The sequence below is a fragment of the Athene noctua genome, chromosome 2 (genome assembly GCF_965140245.1).
Source record: "Athene noctua chromosome 2, bAthNoc1.hap1.1, whole genome shotgun sequence".
NCBI lineage: Eukaryota > Metazoa > Chordata > Aves > Strigiformes > Strigidae > Athene > Athene noctua.
The window spans coordinates 56,303,025-56,322,954 of NC_134038.1; the positions used below are offsets into that span (position 1 = coordinate 56,303,025).

General features: G+C 36.8%; 1 protein-coding gene across 10 annotated transcripts in view; it reads left to right on the forward strand.

Moving 5' to 3' along the window:
* Positions 1–19,930, forward strand: part of PTPRM (protein tyrosine phosphatase receptor type M) — a 500,090-nt gene that overhangs the window by 429,508 nt on the left and 50,652 nt on the right. For all 10 annotated transcript variants that reach the window (XM_074899184.1, XM_074899185.1, XM_074899190.1 and 7 more), the window contains 3 exons: positions 2,082–2,169; positions 8,268–8,344; positions 11,174–11,210. In XM_074899184.1, coding sequence (XP_074755285.1) covers positions 2,082–2,169; positions 8,268–8,344; positions 11,174–11,210 — 202 coding nt within the window. The remainder of the gene's footprint in view (positions 1–2,081; positions 2,170–8,267; positions 8,345–11,173; positions 11,211–19,930) is intronic.

A 19,930-nucleotide genomic window follows, 5' to 3' on the forward strand; every position in this document is an offset into this window, starting at 1 on the left:
TCATGTAATGCTTAGTGAATTAAACCCAAAACTACTTGCTGGGTACTGTCTTATAGATCAGTTCTGTGAACCAGTCTCTAGCAGAAGGACTGTAAGAAAACTGGAGTTCTCTGTAGTCTACCTAGCTGCTTGAAACACAAAATCCTGAGGAAGATACCAGGTCAAGTTTTAGGCTGGATGAATGACTAGATTGTTCTGCCTTTGGAGCTTTGTTGCTGAACACTTTCATCTCTATTTTGTCTTTAACTGTCTTTAATTGTTCATCATTCAGTGTGATCTGGGAGTAAGTGTGAACTTTGCAAGAAATTGAGACATAGGTCTTTGCCCATGGATAGCAATTCCTTACGCAATTCAGTGTGGCTTATTACAAAAGTATTTTCATCCAGCCGGAGTTGAGAGTGCTCTGGAGTGGAACAGCTTGCTTGCTTTAGATGCCATTGGCAGATATATAATCAGATAATGATTGGCGCCTTTTTGGCAAACAGCCACAAATTGGTAAATCATTTTAGGGTTTACAAGGTTCCACTTCTCTGTCCCGGCAGCAATCTGCATTTCTCAGAGCTGTACCCAATGATTAAGGAGAAACTTACTTATATTAGTGGGGTTTAATCATTTCAATTTGCAAACCTTTAAAAATTTTCTAAAGAGACGTGGAGAGATGGACAGACAAATTGAAGCCGTTTGACAAGTCTTCTGTTTTTCTTATTATTTACAAACTGTTTAAAAATAGTCTGTGTATTCCCAGGAGTTTCCATATCATAAGTTGGAAACCAGCACTCTAGTGAACTACTCAAAGGAAAACATATTTGAGACAGTGAATGCCTCTGTGTTCCATTGACTTCAACAAGAGATCAAGGATTTATTTTGACTTTCATGCTCTTTACTAATGGAAATCATTGCAATTTGAGCAACAATGTATTTCAAGTATGAGGGCAAAGGATACTAATGGTAGTCCATTTATTGGACATTATCTATTTTAAACCACTCAGAATGTGTTGAGGTCTTGCAAGAGATACAAACTTCCCAAGGTTTTTCCTGTTTAGTTTAGGACTTAGACATTTTTGGCTTCTGTTACCAGAAAAGTAAATCATATATCTTCATGTCCCTCTTGAATCAAAAGATTTAATCTACTCATCATTCTAGTGAAAAGATCAAGACATGAGTTAAGACCAACCATCATTCTTATAGAATTCCACTGGTTTGATTGGTAACTAAATATTCTTAACAGAAGATTATTTCAATATGAAATTGTAATATGCATCTACATTATATGACTTCCAGATACAGTGTGTAAATTAAGTAATTGTGCAAATGCTCTTTTACACCACAGAATGCATAAGACAGTTAGGACATAACAACTTACTTGCTGCCTTTCTGGCAGCTTGTGTGTTTTATTAATGTGAAAATACATTTTTAGAACCTTCAACTTTATTTACCTTAAATTTATTAACTACAGCACAGAGGTTGGGTGAATATACTTTCACAAAATCACATTATTTTTATTCTCTGACAACATAATCATCTTGGTATTATAAATTTTGTTTAAAAAAAAGACACGTACATGCTAGTTGAATCCACATTTTTTAAATGCCTAGATATATTTAGACCTATGAGGTCATCTGCCAAGAAGTAACTGAAACTTGTGGATATGTCAAAAATAAAACGTGTTAGTACAGTGTGTAATTCTGCTCTCAAATACTGGAGCAACTCCAACACTGATGATGAAGTTCCTTCAGCTTCATCTGTGTGTGAGAGAACTATGCAGAGAATCTGGATAGCACAAATGAAGGTCTCATAGTGTTGCAAGCATGCAACTTTGGAAAGGTTTAATAGCACTTCAGGTGCCAATAATTCTTCTTGCTATTACACAGATAATTTCATGTCAAAGTTTAGATAACATCTGGAACTATGCATAAATACCATTTAAACAGGAGACTCATATTTTTGCTCTGTAAAAGAATCAGGTAAATGACACTTTAACAACAATACCCACAAGTACTGTTTGACTTTCTCCTTGGTTTATCTGTAAGGTAACTGTTGCTGCATGCTTTTCTTAATGTCACTTTCTTTCTTTTTTTTAGAGTTTCTTTGAAGGACAGTCTGCACCATGGGATTCAGCTAAGAAAGATGAGAACAGAATGAAAAATAGATATGGGAATATCATTGCATGTAAGTGTTGACAACATAATTGTGCGCTGTGTTAACTTCCCTTCATAACTGGATGAGAATGACCACCAGCCTCGTGCTCACATCAGTCTTATATTCCTCTTCCCTAATTAAGAAGGTAAAAGTGAGGGAAGATGTTACTTTTCCTTTTGAGAAACTGTCAGATTTAATGCATTTTCTCAACTAGCCTCCTGTATACCTTCCATGCTGTGGTCAATGTTTGGCTAATGGAGAATGACACCTTTAACCAGTACTTGGCTCCAACAGCTCCTAAACTGCTCCTGGCAGCTTAGTGGAAGTGTACCCATGATTGCATCGGTACCTTGATATTGGGTTCTGGATACTGTAGGAGTGGGCAATACTGCTGCTTAAGTATTTCTTAATAACAGTGACAGCTATCCTGACTTACCTTCTTAATGCTAGACAGACTCTAAGGAAAAAAAAAAAAAGAATCTGTATGTTTAACTTAAAAATACCAAGCTTGATAAAGATTAGATATAGTCAAATAACTTGAGGAGATGATAGCATGCTTTGGTGAATGACCCCTAAATCTGGCATTATGAGACTGCAGAATATTGTGCCAAGAGATGCTGCACATGAACAAGGTGGCAGAAAATATGTCAAGTTTGGTAGAGTTATATATTTTTATATATTGTTATATATTATTATATATATTATATTTATTATATTTGCACACTGGTATTGTTGCACTTAAGGGTTAAGTTCACAGTGTGTGTGTAGGAGATGATCCTGATTGTTTCTTCAAAATCTAAGTCTAAGATGCAAAGCGTATGTGATTCTGCCAGCCAGCCAGATAATCATGAAGCAGGTATAAGCAGAGAAATAAGCAGCAGTCACAGCACATCAGAAGTTTTGTAAGCATGAAAACGAATTATGGCCTTTAAAGAGAGATCATTTAATGATACTGCTGGAGTTTAGAAGTCATGTATAACCCAAGGTACATGGGACAGCATAGAAGAATAAAGCGTGCTGATTGTCTGAACATTTGGAGGACCTATGGAAGGACTATGTAGTGCGTATTTACACTGCCTAACTTAAGCACCTGGTCGAGGTGCTTGTCCAGGCACAGGTCTACCTAGGTTTCCTCATCTGTGAACCACATGGTCTTGAGGGAGACAAGGACAGCTCTTCCAAAGAAATGATTCAGCAGTAGAGCCCATTTGAATGCTTCTGAATCACCACCTCAGGAGGTCCTCTCTGCAGTGCTTGCATAACAAGTCTAGAGAGACCAGCTCCTCACTTAGTGACAGACAGTAGGTGGTATGAATAGGCCCTTACATCACTGTGACCCAGCTGTGCTGAGACAGTCTACAAGAGAAAACAGCTCTGTAACTTGCTGCAGACAGAGAAGGAGAACCCACATGAACTGCTTGTGGAGGCAAAGGAAAGTTAAGCAAGGGATGCTGTCTGCCACATCAATTTGAATGGACACGATAGTATTGCTGTGTATTTTGGATGTATACTCTGCTACTTACTGAAAAAGGAAATGAAACCTTCTAGGGAGAATATGCAAAAGAAGATAAGTTAGTTAGATGTGGTTCTGGTTTTTTTCCTCTAAGCAATCTTTATGTGTAAGAAACTTGTTATTTTTTGAGGATGTAGCAGCAATACATTAGATGACTATTATCTTTTAAGTAAAAATACTGTGCATAAATAAGAATACCAAAAAGTTTTATGCTTAACCTTCCTTTGTGAAATTTTGTTTCCAGTCCAAGCCTATGACAGTAAATCTTCTCTTTTCGCCAGGTTTAGTGTTGTCAGTCCCCTCTTTAATGGCATGTTAGACATCAGCTTATACTTTGAAGAAAACAAAAGACTACTAGTGCTATATGTCTGAGGTAATGAAGTGATGAGTAGCCAAGGGAAAACAAGTAAAAGATATTAGATACACAAATCAATGGCAACTACAAGTGATACGGAAGGCTTTCTGAGAGGGCAAATATAACTCAGCTCATTTAGATCTCAATTTACTACTAATGTCCTCAGTATTCAGCAAGGGGAAAGACTTGGATGGAATTGTTATCAATAACACTTCCTATTTATGTGGCTGTGAAAACACAGATAACACAAGTTAAAATTAAAATCCATTAGAGTTAAAGGCTCTATCTTAAAAGAGAGGCTGAAACTGCCCACAGTTTGTCGTTTGTTAAATACATGTATGCAAATTGGGTAGTTAACTGTTTAATTATTTTATGTGTTTTTCTGCTGGATAAATGATCGCTTGTCTCAGAGTCTGAGAGTACAGTTCTAGTGGTTCACTTTTTAAAATTTGTCCCAGATAGTTGTATAAAGTATTTTCTTTATCTGAAAAGAATTATACTAAATTGCCCTTTTATGCTATGTTTAAAGACTTAAAAATATGATGGTTCAGATGCCACTGACTATGGGTACATTATTATAATTAAATGTATAGTTTTTTCTATAAAGCATTTAATGTAGTTTTTTCCATCCATTTATCCTCTTTGTTTAAATTTTCCCCAAGATACTACTGTTACATTATTGCTTGTAGTCATTATTGTTCTCAGTGGGTACTAAAACAATAGCACCATCGGCCAGCATTGCAGGAACTTGTCAAAATGGCAATATGCTTTACATTACCCAAGTGATGTGCATTTAATTGGCTACAAGCATGCCGTACCCATTGTCTGAAAGTGGCTACAACTTGTGAGCTGCTGTATCAACAAACTGAATCATGATCATAGTCCTGTTACCCACAGAAAACATGCTGCTTCTTTACTAAACACAAAAAGAGTTGTGTTTTCTCATTAGGAACTAAAACTGGCATGAATCTGCTAAATTAATCTTTTTTACTTAAGAAAAATTCTGTTTCTGCCATGATTGTGTAGGGTTATGCATGGATTTTGGCAAAATCTATTGTTTTTTACTCAGGAGAGATCCTGAGGTAATTTCAGAATGGGAGGGGTTCTGTATTTTTATCCAACTCAGTATTGACTAAATGAGAAGAGAATATTGATCACAGCTTTTAAAGCAGCTAAAGATTTTAGGTGAGACATTTATAAAAGGCTTGAGTTGCAAAGAATCAGTAAGGCACGTCCCAAGAAAGGGTCATTGGTGAGGCATGCTAATCAACCAGCTACTCAAGGGGCTTGTTAGAGATCACAGTCTGCAGACTGGCATATACATGTAGGTAACATGAGGGGAGCAAGAATAAAATGCTTATATTCATTATCTATTACTGTTTTCTGCAAAGACAAATGGATTCTAACATAACTAATTTTGAAAGCTTAAGTGATCAGTGCAAAGTTAAGTTTGATCTCCTAATAGAAGGATATCAACAATGAGCTGGAAAAGATTTAAAAGCTACAAAAATTGTCAAGAGCAGCTGAAGTATAAAGGAAAAAAATATCCTAAGAATCCAGACAGTTAACCTAGAGGCTATTTAAGAATCAACATAAGTGTTGGAAGAATATATGGCTTGTTTACCTCTTAGGTTTAAATCTAATTGACATAAGCACAAGCATAGATACAGTAACATTTCTTTTTGTTGACTAAAGGTTGTTTTTTTTCAAATTAGGAGGTGTCGCCATGCAGTAAGGAGTTAACTAGAGTTTCCAAAGCAGTGAAAAAAGAGAGTCACTCCAGCTCCACTGCAAATAAATGGGTATCAAACAGTTCATTACCTCCGGAATTCCCAGAAACTTAGCTGGGAATGCAGTACTAGAAAGGATGCATGTGAAAAGAAAAAAGGACAAAAAGAGGATATGAAGATATAGGTATGAAGTAATTTACTTAGTTTTGCCCCATCTGAAGCAAGAATTATTGCAAGGAAAGAATGGAGTGAGTAAATAAAGAAAATTAAAAAATAACAGGAAAGATAAAGAAAATACACCACTGTATATTACTCAATTTATAAATCAGTCTAAAAGAAGTAACAGGAAATTACATTTTTAAGATAGTCCTTAGTGGGAAATTTAAGCTTGTTTTGCCCAGTATGAAACTCATTGGTGTGCAAATCATCAGACAGGATTCAGTGGCCTAAACATAGACATGTAGTGACATTTCAGGTGACTTAGGATATCTGTGCAGGACCAACAAAGGTGACACAGTACACATGAGAGAACTGTGTTACTCCATAGTGGCAGTTGAAGGCTAGGCAGTATATGCCAGGGTATATGAAGTGGCATGAGATGCTTGTGCTTAGACAACTGAATCCTGCCCTAAGTAATTCAGAAAATATGAAAGTGGAGATCTTTACTAGCCTGAGTTGTCCTGGTGAGAATGCTTTTAAGGCAATGATGCAGGAAATCATGAAAACGTGGATGAAGACATACCATGTGTCTAAGCAAGCTTGACTGCTGGGTTCTGCTGACTTTAGCAGAAGTTGGATCAGGTCCCAAAACTGGAAAAGCAGCAGCCATGTCTGGAGCTTAGAAAGTCCCTAATGTAGTATCTTTCTTAAGATGGATTTTTAGAATTAAGGGCCTGTGAGTCAAACCTTTGTTCTGCAGAAACTGATAAATAGCTTAATTAAGCGGAGAATAGCACAGCATGGGTTATGTAATGGAGGGTCACATCTCTATAAATTTTTAGTCTCAGAAAAGTAAATAAAGAGGCTGAAAAGGCTGACCTGATTAACATAATTGATTTGAATATTCTAGTGTATTTGGAAAAACTCATTCTTGAAAACTGTTAGGTGAGATAATCACAAGAAAACAGCAAAATAAGAGTGGTGTGGGACCTAGAGCTGGAATTTTAATTCATTCTGATTTACTATATTTTTTTAAAAACTGTGTCCTTTCTCTCTCCCAAGGGAATCCCAGGGAAACTTATGAAGCTCTAAGATCTCTAGTCCCTGAGATTCGGAGCATAAAAGAGGATGAAATGAAGAATTTGCCTCTTCCCTTCCTACTCAGTCATTTGAAAATGTCTTGACTTGTAATTCTAAAACAATGTTATTTTAAGAATTGTTTCCCCTCTCCTTCCTCCCCCATAATGTGGGCCAATATGCTACTTATGATGAAGTTGTGTTTTTAAGCCATTTCATGTTCTTTCATTCATTTGTTATCTTTCGGTATTTTTAAAGCTGAAAAAAATATTTTTTCATGCTATTAAAGACATGGGTGGCAAGTTTCAAGTGCTCTAATGCTTGCTTACATTTACAACAAAATCATGACAGTCCTGAAGGTCTGTCAGCTGCAAGTAATATTAGCTCAGCTAGCAAGCAGCATTCAAAACCAGTAATACACAGGTATCTAATTAGCAAGAGTAACTTGCAAACAAGGCAGCAGTGGCTATTTACCATCTCTTCATCCTTGAGATGATACCTTCAAATAGCTTTATCAACAACTTGTGAAGCATTCTGGAAAAGCCATTGTTTTTGGTTGCTTTTGAACCAAGAGAGTCAAGAGGAGCATATGAAGTCTCACAGAAGAAAAAGCCCTGCTAGCACACAGAGATTCTTTTGGGGGGAGGATCTAGCCTCTAGCACTTCTTAATCACTGATGTGGTATCGTAAAGAAAATGAGACAGCTGACAAGAAACAAATTCATGCCATGGTGCTTTGGATTGGAATTTGGAAAATAGAGTTGGAAGTGTTTGCACATTCGTGGATATAGATGGCCACAGTGGAGCAAAACTCAGTCACAAAGCCATTATCTGGCTGCTTGCGTTTTGTCATTACTTTGGTTTTGCTTTCTCCCTTACTGAAAACAAAATGAGTTTCCTTCAGAAACTGTGAGGTGGCAGTATGTCTTGTAGAATGACTTCAGCTTATTTTGAGTACTGGCAGAAGCATTTCCAAATGACTAAACCTTTGACAACGTAGTTATTTATTTTATTGACAAAAGACGGGATATCAAGGCAAAACACATAATTACAATGGATTTCGCACTAGAAATATTTAAGACATTCAGACTGAAAATCAGAGTGGATTTGGAAAGCCTTATCAATGACTGAAATGAGGATTGAATGTAGATACAGTGTTTACATGTACAACAAAACAAGCATGAGCTTGCAAAGGCTGAGGTCTTAGTTTGACTTTAAAGTAGTATTTTGATGAAGGCTTTGTTACTGAATTTGTCTTTAATTACTTTTTTTCCTCTCCATTGTTCCCATTTCAGATGATCATTCTCGAGTGAGATTGCAGCCCATTGAAGGAGAAACAAGTTCCGATTACATCAATGGAAATTATATTGATGTGCGTATACTGATGTATTCAACAAACTTAACGTTGTGCTCAGTCAAAGAGGGAGCTCTTATTATTCTCACATTATTCATGATTTGTAATAGATATTACAGCTAATACCAGCTGCTAAACATTGTTGGAAAGTACTGTCTTTGGAAGCTAGGTGTACACTAAAGGGGAAAAAAGTCTCAAAGGTTTTATCAATAAGCAAATGAAAGGAGTCATTTCCTCCAACTGCCACTAGACTGAAACCTTGCCAGCAACACTGTATGGCTACTTTGCCTGCTGGTGCTTATATGGGCTAACAAAATGCTGTTTTCACTTTCTGTCAACAGCTTGGCATCATTCCACATTTAAAAGAAAGCTGTTTGCATATTAATGTGACAAAACTCTGTAATGCCTAATGCAGAGATTTGCAATCTCTTGTCATCTCTGCACTTTTAAGTCGCCTTCAAAGTATATTCAGCAGCTGTTAACCAGTACTTCTAATGCAAGCAAGACATTTCATTAAATATGTAGGCTGTTTAATTATTGAAGGTGGCTTCTTTGTTCATTCTGCATCATGTTAGCTTAATGTTTTACATTAGAATAAATTCTTTAAGAGACAAGGTGGTTTTGGTTGAAAGAATGTACTCAAAAGTAGCATTGAAAATCATTAGAAAGTCAGTACTATCTAAAGCCAGAAATCTATAGATAGCAAAGATAATAATTTTATTGTTTACATGGAGTGCTAGATGTTAGGCTAAGTAAAACTAGTGTTGCTTCATAGGAGACTGTGTCTGCTAAAGATTTTCTTGTTCAGCAGTGGCATCTTCGAAAAATGGTGTCACAGTTTGCAGTTCAAATTTAATCATCAGTATGAAACAGGAATGTAACAGATGTTTTTCTCAGAGTATGGAGGAACTAGAGCTATGCAAGAAAAGTAGGTACTTCGGTTGTAACAGTCTGAAGTCTGAAGTTGTAACTTTCTGAAGATACCTCCTTCTATAAATGTTTATTAGCATGTTCAAGAACCATTAAGTTAAGGTCAGATTTCTGCTCAAGTCCCTTGCTTTTTGAAAGAATAGCATAGTCACCAAGAGGTAAAGGCACATATGGAAATATATTTAGTTAGACATCTCACTGAACTCTGAAGGGAGTAATCTGTCATGAAAGGAAAGAGAGTTCACGTTGGGGACCTAGATTTAAATTCACTTTCACACTTTCTCCAGCATTCAGGATTGTTCTCATTCTAGGCTACTAGTATGTTCTTGTGTTAGATTTTGGTCTGACTCTCTGACTCTTAGAATATTAAAAGATGTGAGGAATAAGGATTTGGACCATACAGTCTCATTTAAAATGCTGATAAGATAGCTGTGTAGCAGCCTTTTTTTGCTTATGGAAGTCCAAGAGGATGGAGAGAATATGGCCCTAAAAGAAACAGTGGCTGAGAACCAAAAAATTCGCCCCCCAAACTCAGCAGATGGCTTTGATGCAAAACTTGGAGGACTGCAGACATCTTCCAAAGACAACCCTACCACAAAACACAGCAATTTTTGTTTATAATCTTGCTAGTCAGGTTTCCATTAGAAATGCTTGTTTTTCTACTACAGAAGCAGCTGTGGTCTTTACTCTTTTTTTTTACTCTTGCATGTGGTTATTAGTACAATCGTCATGTTGTCAGAATAAACATGTTAATAAAGGAATGGTACCATCACAGACACTATGAAATTTTATTGGATAAAAGAGAGGGAGCAGTGGTTATCCTGCATTTTTTCACTGGGAAATGGAAGTGTTTGATCCCAGCCACTAGGGATATTACATAACACATAGCAGAAAAAAATCAACTCTGTAGCTATCTGAACACTTCTCAGTTCATTGACAGCCAAATTTTGTGTCAATGGCATGCAAAGGAATCAATTCTGTAGTTCATGTTATTCCTTCTGTAATATTCAAGGTATCTTCAGTTGTTTTGAGTCTTTCCCATGTTGTATCACTACAATGCTCGTTGCTCTTTTACAAACAAATTGCAACGACATGCAAGCAACAGCTTGAAGTTCTTCCAGTTGATGACACAACACATCATAACCATTATTAAAATATTAACACTGGTATAACTGAATCTATCAACACACTAGTGCATGATCTAAATCTTTGATGACACTTGGATCACATCAGATACTCAAATACTATAAAAATGGTATTGTTCCCTAATGGCAACCTATTCAGTGTTGCAAAGACTTCATAGAATATTAGTCATTATTGCATGGCCAGCTTGTGATTAAGTTGCTCTTGTCATCACAGAAACATAGATGTGTTTTATGTTCTTCCTTTATAGATGTGAACAAGTGTATTCACACCAAACCATTTAGTCAAAGAATTTACCCTCCTTTTTACTGTTCAGAAATAAAACATAAACAAATCACAGTGGACAGAGTGAACATCCTCCCACCTTTCCCCAGGCTGAATGCAAATATAGGATACTTTAGCTGTTAAAAAAGGCTTTGCACTCAACAGCAATAGCTTGGAGGTATATCTCAGCCTCTGCGAGCATCTGATGCCATTAGCTGCAAGTGCTAGAGAGGATTTCATGCTGTTCATTTTCAGCAGAGCCAACAAGGGACTGAAAGAACATATTACTTCTGTCCCCTAATGTACACGGCTGCAACTTAAGTATCTTGAAGAAACACATTTGCTTCTTGTTCCCCTTCTCCCTTGCCCTTCCCCACTGGAAAGAACTTTTATTTCTAATGTTATCTGTATTGTTGTGATCTTTACTGAATACTACTGTATATGAAGTTTCACTCATAGCAACATAGCTGAGTTTCATATTGCTTATACTTTTTTTTCAATTTATTTTAGGGTTATCATAGACCAAATCACTACATTGCTACACAAGGTAAGTTTATCACCCTTTCTTTTTTGGTTATGTGAGGCTAAGAGGTTTTGGTGCCTGGATTACAGTTAATACTCTCTAATATGCTTTCTTGCTACAATCAATATCCAGGACAGAGTAGGCTCAATCACTTAGGTAGAAGTGAATAAACTGAATTATTATTTAATTTTCAGGTATGTCAAGTACCTTTGTATTCTCATAGGTTTTGAGTAGAAAAGCAAAATACATCCTTTTTGGCAGAAGTTTCTCACATGTTGTTACTCATGAAAAAAGAAGTCATAGTAGAAATATTCAGTAAACTTTTCAGAGGGACAAGTGTCATGAAAATTTTTATTCTCTTAATTGTTCAATGATAACTAGGCTTCAGGTCCTTAAATTACAAAACACTTCAGTTAGCAAGTTTTAGTAGAGGACATAAAGACATACTACTCTTGCAGAGGTATTCTTCAAAAGGATCTAGAGAGACAGTTTTACAGGCCATCATTTAAAAGCTTGCTTGTGAACAAGAACATATTCCTTTGTCAAGACACAAATTAAATCTCAATTTATACTTGTCTTTGAAGACATGATTTGCCCATTCTGATGCAGTTCTTATTTATTTTTTGGTCAAGTTCAGAGCTGGAACGGGTGGGAAAGATGAGTCTTCTGTGACTGCTTAATCATAATATTGAACAATATGCCAATCTTCTGCCTGTGCTTGGATAGCATACATGTGAAGATTTGATTGCTTCTCCACTGCTTGGAGGAAATCTTCTCTGTAATAGGTATTCTGTGACAATGCTTCCTGCATTTGCTCATGAATCTGAAGAAGTTGAGCTACACCCATATACATGATTTCAACATATGCCCAACCTCTTAAGAGAGCCAGCTGGAGTACTGAGTATAGTTCATTCATAATAATCTTATCATGTGTTGGATTCAGAGGTCATACATACTTTTTAATTACTTTTTATCAAAGCAGGAAAAATGTTGGCCATGTCAAATAAGAGCTGTTCTTGTGATTTCAGTTGTCCCCTAAGTAACCCAGAGTCTGCAGCCTCTAAGTCCCCACTTCTACCAGTGGGAGGCTTCATATCTCCGCCTTTTTGTACTTCAGCTCTCCACAGTCCCAAGTGAGGTGCTACTTTGTGTCAGACGACAGTGGGGCAGGATGCAGATCTTATTTCTAGAAACGCCTTACTACTGTCAGTATTACACTTTTAGACCAGAATTAGAATTTGTGATCTTAGAATGTGAGCCATTTAAATGTGCTGCTGCTTCTGCTACCCACCCACCACATCCCTCAGTCCACAGTCTTTCTACAGATGAGCCAGATAGGAAAAGTAGGACAAAAATGCAGCATTTGCTCAATTTACTTTGGGCCTTTACACCTTCCTCTTCTAAGACAAAAATGGATTGTTCCATTTAACCTGTAGCTAAAGATGCTGTTGTTTTTCACCTTTAATCTGGGAATAAGAAGATACACAGTTGGCATTTTACTTGCAGTTTGTAGTACAGTTGTTTGTTTTTATCAGGAGATTCACCAGAAGATCTCCCTGACAGCTTCCTGATAGACATAGGAGAGCCCTATCTGAAGCAAGTTTAAATTTCACTCATATCACTCATAATACTTGAATAACAAATACCAAGCTTGAGGTTTTTGTACTTTCAGCTCTTAAAGCCATGTATTAATATATGAATAATGTACTGGAAGTCTGCGTACCAGATAAGTCCCAACAGTTTCTCTACCACACTTTTTTCCTTATACGGTGTCAAGAAGGAAAATAAAGAGGAGTGGAAACAAGTCTTGTTCCAAGATGTAAAGGATATATGACTGTTTCAGCTGTCATTCCTTGGGGCAGGTCCCATCGATTTCTTCTGTGTAGGTGCAGCTAAATGCACCCAGGGATGCCTATCCTCTCCCACGGTGCAATGAGAAATTGACTCTCTGAAGACTATAAAATTCATTTTTAAATGCTTTTACAATTTACAGCAAATTCAAAATAATCTGGCTGTGAGTTTTTTGATAGCTTACATCTTTAACATCTTATTTTTTAAGGCCAGTTGGGAAGCAGATTTGTATATCCATTTTGGAGGAATGAAGAGCACTGATCTCAAGAGGTTTATGTATCCTCTCTAGATCTGTCCCTGGCCTGTTGAAGAATCTTGAGAAAGCTGCTTTTCCTTCCTCTGTCTCAGCTTTCCCATCTGCAGAATAGGGTTAAAAATACTCATCTGCTTTTTATAGTTCTTTGCAACGTCCTAATAGATGCAGCTGTGTAAAGTCTAGTTAGTGTTGTTCTCCAGTATCCCAGCTTCCTGAAAAAGCCTTTGCACAATAGTAACACTTGCAGTAAGATGCAGTCTGTGTCTTCTGCAAAGGTGTTAAGGTAACTGGAAATAATCTCTAAAATTCCTTTAAGGCTCTATATTAAGTATGAAGGACATTTATTTCACATGTCAGACTATGCCTCTGTATGTCTTTCTTACTAGTAAGCCTGTCACGAGCCATGGCTCGCAGTATAGCCAACAATGTTCATGTTCTGTTGTAGAACACACTTTCATATAGATATATAAAAACACATCAGTGCAGCACAACAGTTAAGCTGTGTGATTAATTCCCTTGATATCTACTTTACATCAATCTTTAAATAACTTTTCCCATTTTCCCTTTTTTCTCCTCCACCACAACTTTCATGGGTGCACATGCCTATTGTTCTTTGAAGGAAAATATCATTATGTGAGTCAGTTTTAAATCTCTAAGGAGTTAGAATGATTGATATTTAATTTTCCTATGTTCTTCTTAAACTACATTCAACATATCAAGTGTTAATGAGCAAATATAATTGTTTGAAGTGAAGAAGTGGCAAATTTAATCAGTTTGTAATAGACTACCAATCTGCTTTTAACAGAGCTGGGAGTTGCATAATCACCTGTTTATTAAAGTGTTACTGTCTTCCATATTAACCAGAGTTTGACATACAGACTGGTATCTTTCCACCTTGGCTTTCATAGCATCCTGCTGCTAAATTGAATTAGGGGGAGAAGCATTTCTTAAAAGACTTACCTAATGGAAGCTTTCTCAACTAATAATCAAGAAAGGTTTTAATTCCATTTTAAGAGTAATACATTCAGAGTGTGCAATTTCAATTATAAAATTAACATCAATTTTCTTTTATGTGATAAGTATAATGTGAGTGGTAGACTGAATTTAAAGCTAATAAAGACTTTCGGTGATCTGCTGTAATTGGCATCAACAGATGGGATCTGCACCTGAGTCACCATGATTAAAAAGAATCCCTCATAACAAGCCGGCATATTGGGTCATGCAGAACCAGCAAGCTGGTGCAGTTTAAAACTTGCTATTTTGTTTTATATATCCCTTGTTCCCATGGATATAATTTTAATTTTTTTTTTATAGCAGAATATTGAGCTCTTGTATGATCTGTTCAATTTACTGGCAGCTCATATTTTTTTTCCATGAGTTAGGTAATCAATGAATTTTAACCAGGTCCTTTATTTAGAGGATTAGATTGAATATGGGTACAGTATGTACTGTCACACACAGTGCTGGATGTTCTTACTATTGGATGAGTGTTGCTGAAATTCTTTACTGTGAGGGTGATACAATCAGGGTGAAACATGCAATATCATAGAATGGTTTGGGTTGGAAGGGAACTTAAAGATGCTCTAGTTCCAACTCCCCTGCCATGGGCAGGGACACCTTCCACTGGACCAGGCTGCTCAAAGCCCCGTCCAACCTGGCCTTGAACACTGCCAGGGAGGGGGCAGCCACAGCTTCTCTGGGCAACCTGTTCCAGTGCCTCACCACCCTCACAGGAAAGAATTTCTTCCTTATATACAATCTAAATCTATCACTCTTCCACTTTAAAGCCATTACCCCTCATCCTATGCTACATGCCCTTCTAAAAAGTCCCTCTCCAGCTTTCCTGTAGATCCACTTTAGGTGCTGGAAGGCTACTATAAGGTCTCCCCAGAGTCTTCTTTTCTGCAGGCTGAACAACCCCAACTCTCTCAGCCTGTCCTCATAAAGAACATGCTCCAGCCCCCTGAACATCTCTGTGGCCTACTCTGGACCCACTCCAACAGGTCCGTGTCCTTTTTATGCTGAGGCCCCAGAGATGCACAAAGGACTCCAGGTGGGGTCTCACAAGAGCAGAGCAGAGGGTGAGAATCACCTCCCTTGACCTGCTGGTCATGCTTCTTTTGATGCAGTTGGCTTTCTGGGCTGCAAACGCAAATTGCCAGGTTATGTTGAGCTTCTCATCATTATGGAGGCAAACATCAAGTCAACTTTCAGTCAGGAGAAGTTTTTAGGTATGAGTTATAAACTTCTGAAAATAAATATTTGCAATGGAAATGTTTACAGTCTTCAGTACAGCAGCATAAACTTGCCACTGTAATAACCCCTTTCATATTCCTTCTCTTTTCAGCAAAATATGTGTCTGTCTTCCACACACAACTGTATATGTTGTGAACATTTTAATAAGGGTTTTCAGAAACAAAAATACATTTTCTTTCAAACTGCAAGTTCCCTTTCAGTTATCTGAAGCAGAAATATTGCTTTGAATAATAATACTCTTAACTTCCTTGGCATGTTTTTTGTTTTTATGTTGCAAAAAGTTGTCAGAACTATAGCAGTGTGGTAGCTCCACACTTCTCTTTGCAAAGAAACTTCTGCTGCCACGGTTTTAGCCTTGAGATGAAAATTAACATTTGAAATTACTTCAGGGAGAATTGAAAAACAACAAAGCAAGATAGCTCTACACAGTATTTCAGCTTTATATATGCTGTTATTTTTGCAGGATGTAGGGTAGTCAGGCTGATTTCCTGATACATATAAAAAGTGATTGAATTCTCTACACCTGTATTAATCTTGAAGATTCAGCTGTGGTTGATGCTGCTCTTTATTTCTTAATCATCAAAATGTTACAAAAGTGGTTGAAGCCGTATGTCTTCAGTGAAGGAGATTAACCGATTCTTAAGCGCTACACTGAAGAGGTAAAGCTTTCTGACACATGTGCTTCACCTGTTTTGCAACAGTTGTGGCAAATGCCAAAGAATTTACTTTTTTTCCCACACCCAAATGCATACAGAAGTAATAGACCCTCTACATATGGAAGTGGTATCTCCAGATATTGTGAAGCCATATGGCAAATTCACCAGAGCTCTCTTACTGCCATTTCCCGCTGAAGGCTAATGATAGCAATTACGACATTTGAAGATCTTTTAAAAGGTGGTGTTTTTACTAGTGTTGAGGACAAAAAGATACAGTGTGTAGTAAAAACTAGTAACTATCAAAGTAACACTTTTTAACAGTTGCCACATTATGGTACATGAGAATACCAGAGCTTCTCTCTGCCTCTTTGTTTACAATAGGTTTTCGTGATAACTGTGTTAGAAGTTATCTTTCACCATTTTCTTGATTTCTATATTTTTCTATGTTTGTCTTAATCAGCTGTGTGGTAGTTCTGGCTATACAGTGAGATGTCCCTGTTGCTTTCCTTTCAGTGTAGAAGGTTGTGAATGCAGAGCTAGCATAGTTTTCTAATAGACACAAAGTTGTCTTCGACTCTGTTGCGGTGTGTCACTTCTCTGAATCTTTAGTGAAACAGGAGCATTGCTGGAAAACTGATGGTAGATCCATTACTAGGTAGAGCCACTTAACATTCTTCTTGGCATATGTGTGGCTACATTTTGCATAAAATATATGCCTGCCTTTTATAAACGTTTGGAAATTCTTTGAAAGTACAAACAAGCTGTAGAAATTATACTGAATAATTATTTAATATTGATTTGCTGATATGAACTCCCATATCACATGCAGGCTGTTCTTTCACTTGCTTGTTAATATGGCTTGTGAAAAAACAGTTTGAGAAACCGATGACTTTTCGGTAGTCCATTTTCAGTGCCATAGAGGAAGAAAAAGCAATCCTCTGTCCTCTCCCCCACAAAGATTGAGCAGCAGAAAATCAGATATAAAGGTCTTCAGAGCATGTATAGATTTCTGTCTCAAAGACAAGATATTGGTTTAATTTCTCTGTTGTGAAGTCAGTCTAGAATAGCTACAACAGTGTATCAGAAGTAATAGAAATGAGAGACTACAGTAATTAAGTAGACAGAGGTGAATCAAGCAGAAGGAAATGTTTCAAGGTTGTATTGTAGAAGATAGAAGATTGTGTGAAAGGTAATGTATTTGTCCTCTTTTAAAAAATGTGACTATAAAATGTGTCCTGCAAACAAGGAAGTTACAATCTTCCTGAAACTCAAGAGCTGAACAAACTGATCTTGTGAACCAAACACACTTTCAGAAAATATTATGGAGGTGGCCATGCAGTAGTTTATTTGCTGCTCAGACTCCTGATTACCTGGATTATGCACTAGAATATGCTTTTTGCCCAAGGAAAACGTATACAACATCAGCTTTACAAATGTACCTCACATGTCTGTATTTTTGGGGGCTGTGAATTATAAAAAGCTGATGGTTTATAATAGGGTATCCATCCTCAATAAAGAATCAGCCATAAATTGGACTTGATGGGGAAGGTACCTGGCACTCTTGATAGAGTACTGTTAACATGCCTGTCAATCAGTGAAGCCTAATACTAAAGCAGAAGAAGGAGCAGAGAAATGCAGTTTGTCAGGAAAATCACGTAGTCAAAGCATGTCTTTTTCTGTGAAGTTTATTTTCCAGCCAGTCTTCAGCAGCCTGGAGGAAGCTTGGCAGCAGGTGTAAGAAGGCTTTTCGTCTTCTCATTTGCTGAAAAAAAAAAAAAAAAAAGTGTAGCAAATTTACAAAGAGAATGTATTTCAGAAACAAATGTATCAAGAAACAAATAAGGCAGCTTTTTTGTGTGTGTTGTCACCATATCCAAATCTTTGAAACGTGTCATCTTTATTCTGTATCATTTGATGGGAATTGAAATCTCTATATTGATATGACCACCAATATACATGACAGTCTGGGTGAATTTGAAGCACTGCCTTTGAAAAAAAAAAAATATACAGGATTATTGGATTAATTACTTTCCCTATACATCTGTATTCCTCTATGCGGTTGCATATTCAGATGAAGACTGTGGAGATTCCCTCTGCTGCTGCTAAATCTCATTCTATTGCAAGCATGCTCATATGTCTGTACTAAACACAGATACACTCCGCATGTTAGAAGTGGCTTTCCTTGTTACAGTGTACATCAAATACTCTGGTCTCCTATAAAATATAATAAAAAGAATTTAAAAGGTTAGCATTGCCCTTTCATACTTGAAGTGGTGAAAATAACCAGTGTGCTCCCAAAAATAACAATAAATAATAGTGTTGAGAGAATTTGTAGTTATACAGCTTTAATTTTTACCTTAACTATCTTGAAGTTAAAAAGAAAAATATCCAATACACATTTAGTTGTTAAAGACGTTCATGTGTATCTTGATCTGACTATTTGTTTGATTCTGACTATATCTATGACTGAGGAAGAAATGAATGTACCAAAGTTCTCCAGCTTTAAATAGAAAAATATATTGTGAGTGATATATCTTACTCATGAGATACCTATCAGGATAATAAATTATGTTTTTTCTAGTCTTTTTACTTATGCTTTAATGTACAGTAAATTATCTTGTTTGTTCATCTGGGTAAAGTGTTCATGTTAATGCACTTAAACTCCTAGTACAAATTTAAAAAATACAGCATCTGAATATCCTACTCACAAGCAGGAACAACATTCCTTCACAATAAGGTCCTTGGAGAAAAATAAAAGAAACAAGTAGCCAAAATGAACTCATATTTTTAAGCCAGAGAATAGTGATGATTTTATTACATCCTGATGCTTATGATTGACTCCATATGAAAATAGAAAGTAGAAATGGGAAAGACTAATTAGTTTCTTTTGTCCATTCCCTAAGGAACATTCTACTGAAGGGGATAAAATGATCTTAAACTTCTCATCCATCATCAAAATTGATTCTGCATTATAAGTTGATATGAAGAACCTAGTCCAAGTCCATTACCTAAGATTTTTGAGTTGGAAATGTTACAGGCAGCATGGTTTTTTATGAATAAATTCCATATTTGTTAGTCTTCCCAAAGTCAAATGGGCTATTTAGAATGAGTGATTAATAAGTATTCATATTTCCATGATGCAAATCATCCTTATTGAGAAGAATGCACAAATTAGAAACTAAAGTAACTTTCTTACTGGAAAACATTGATTCAGGTAAACTGAAACTTTCTGTTGGACTGATTTCACAAAGACAGGTCAGGTTCAAACCGTGGGCTCAAGGCTTCTGGAATAAGCCTTCAGTCAGAGTTGTGACCTCAGATGGACAGCCAATACTTAGTGTTGCTGTTTGATCTGAATCAATTTGGACCTGTATCTCAGTTTCCCAGATGAGTCACGTATCATTCTCCTGAGATGCTTGACTGTAATTAAAGAATTAAATGTCTTTAGGGCATAGAGAGAAAGAGATTCCATGTGCAAGTAAGACCAACTCTGTTTCTCTGTAGCCAGTACACTCTGCTGGAAAATACATCAAGACCTCTAGTTTCTGTAAGCGATACAACAAGAGGTAATGGCCTCACGTTGTGCCAGGGAAGGTTTAGACTGGATATTAGGAAGCATTTCTTTACAGAACGGGTTGTTAGGTGTTGGAATGGGCTGCCCAGGGAGGTGGTGGAGTCCCCATCCCTGGAGGTGTTTAAGAGTCGGGTTGACATAGTGCTGAGGG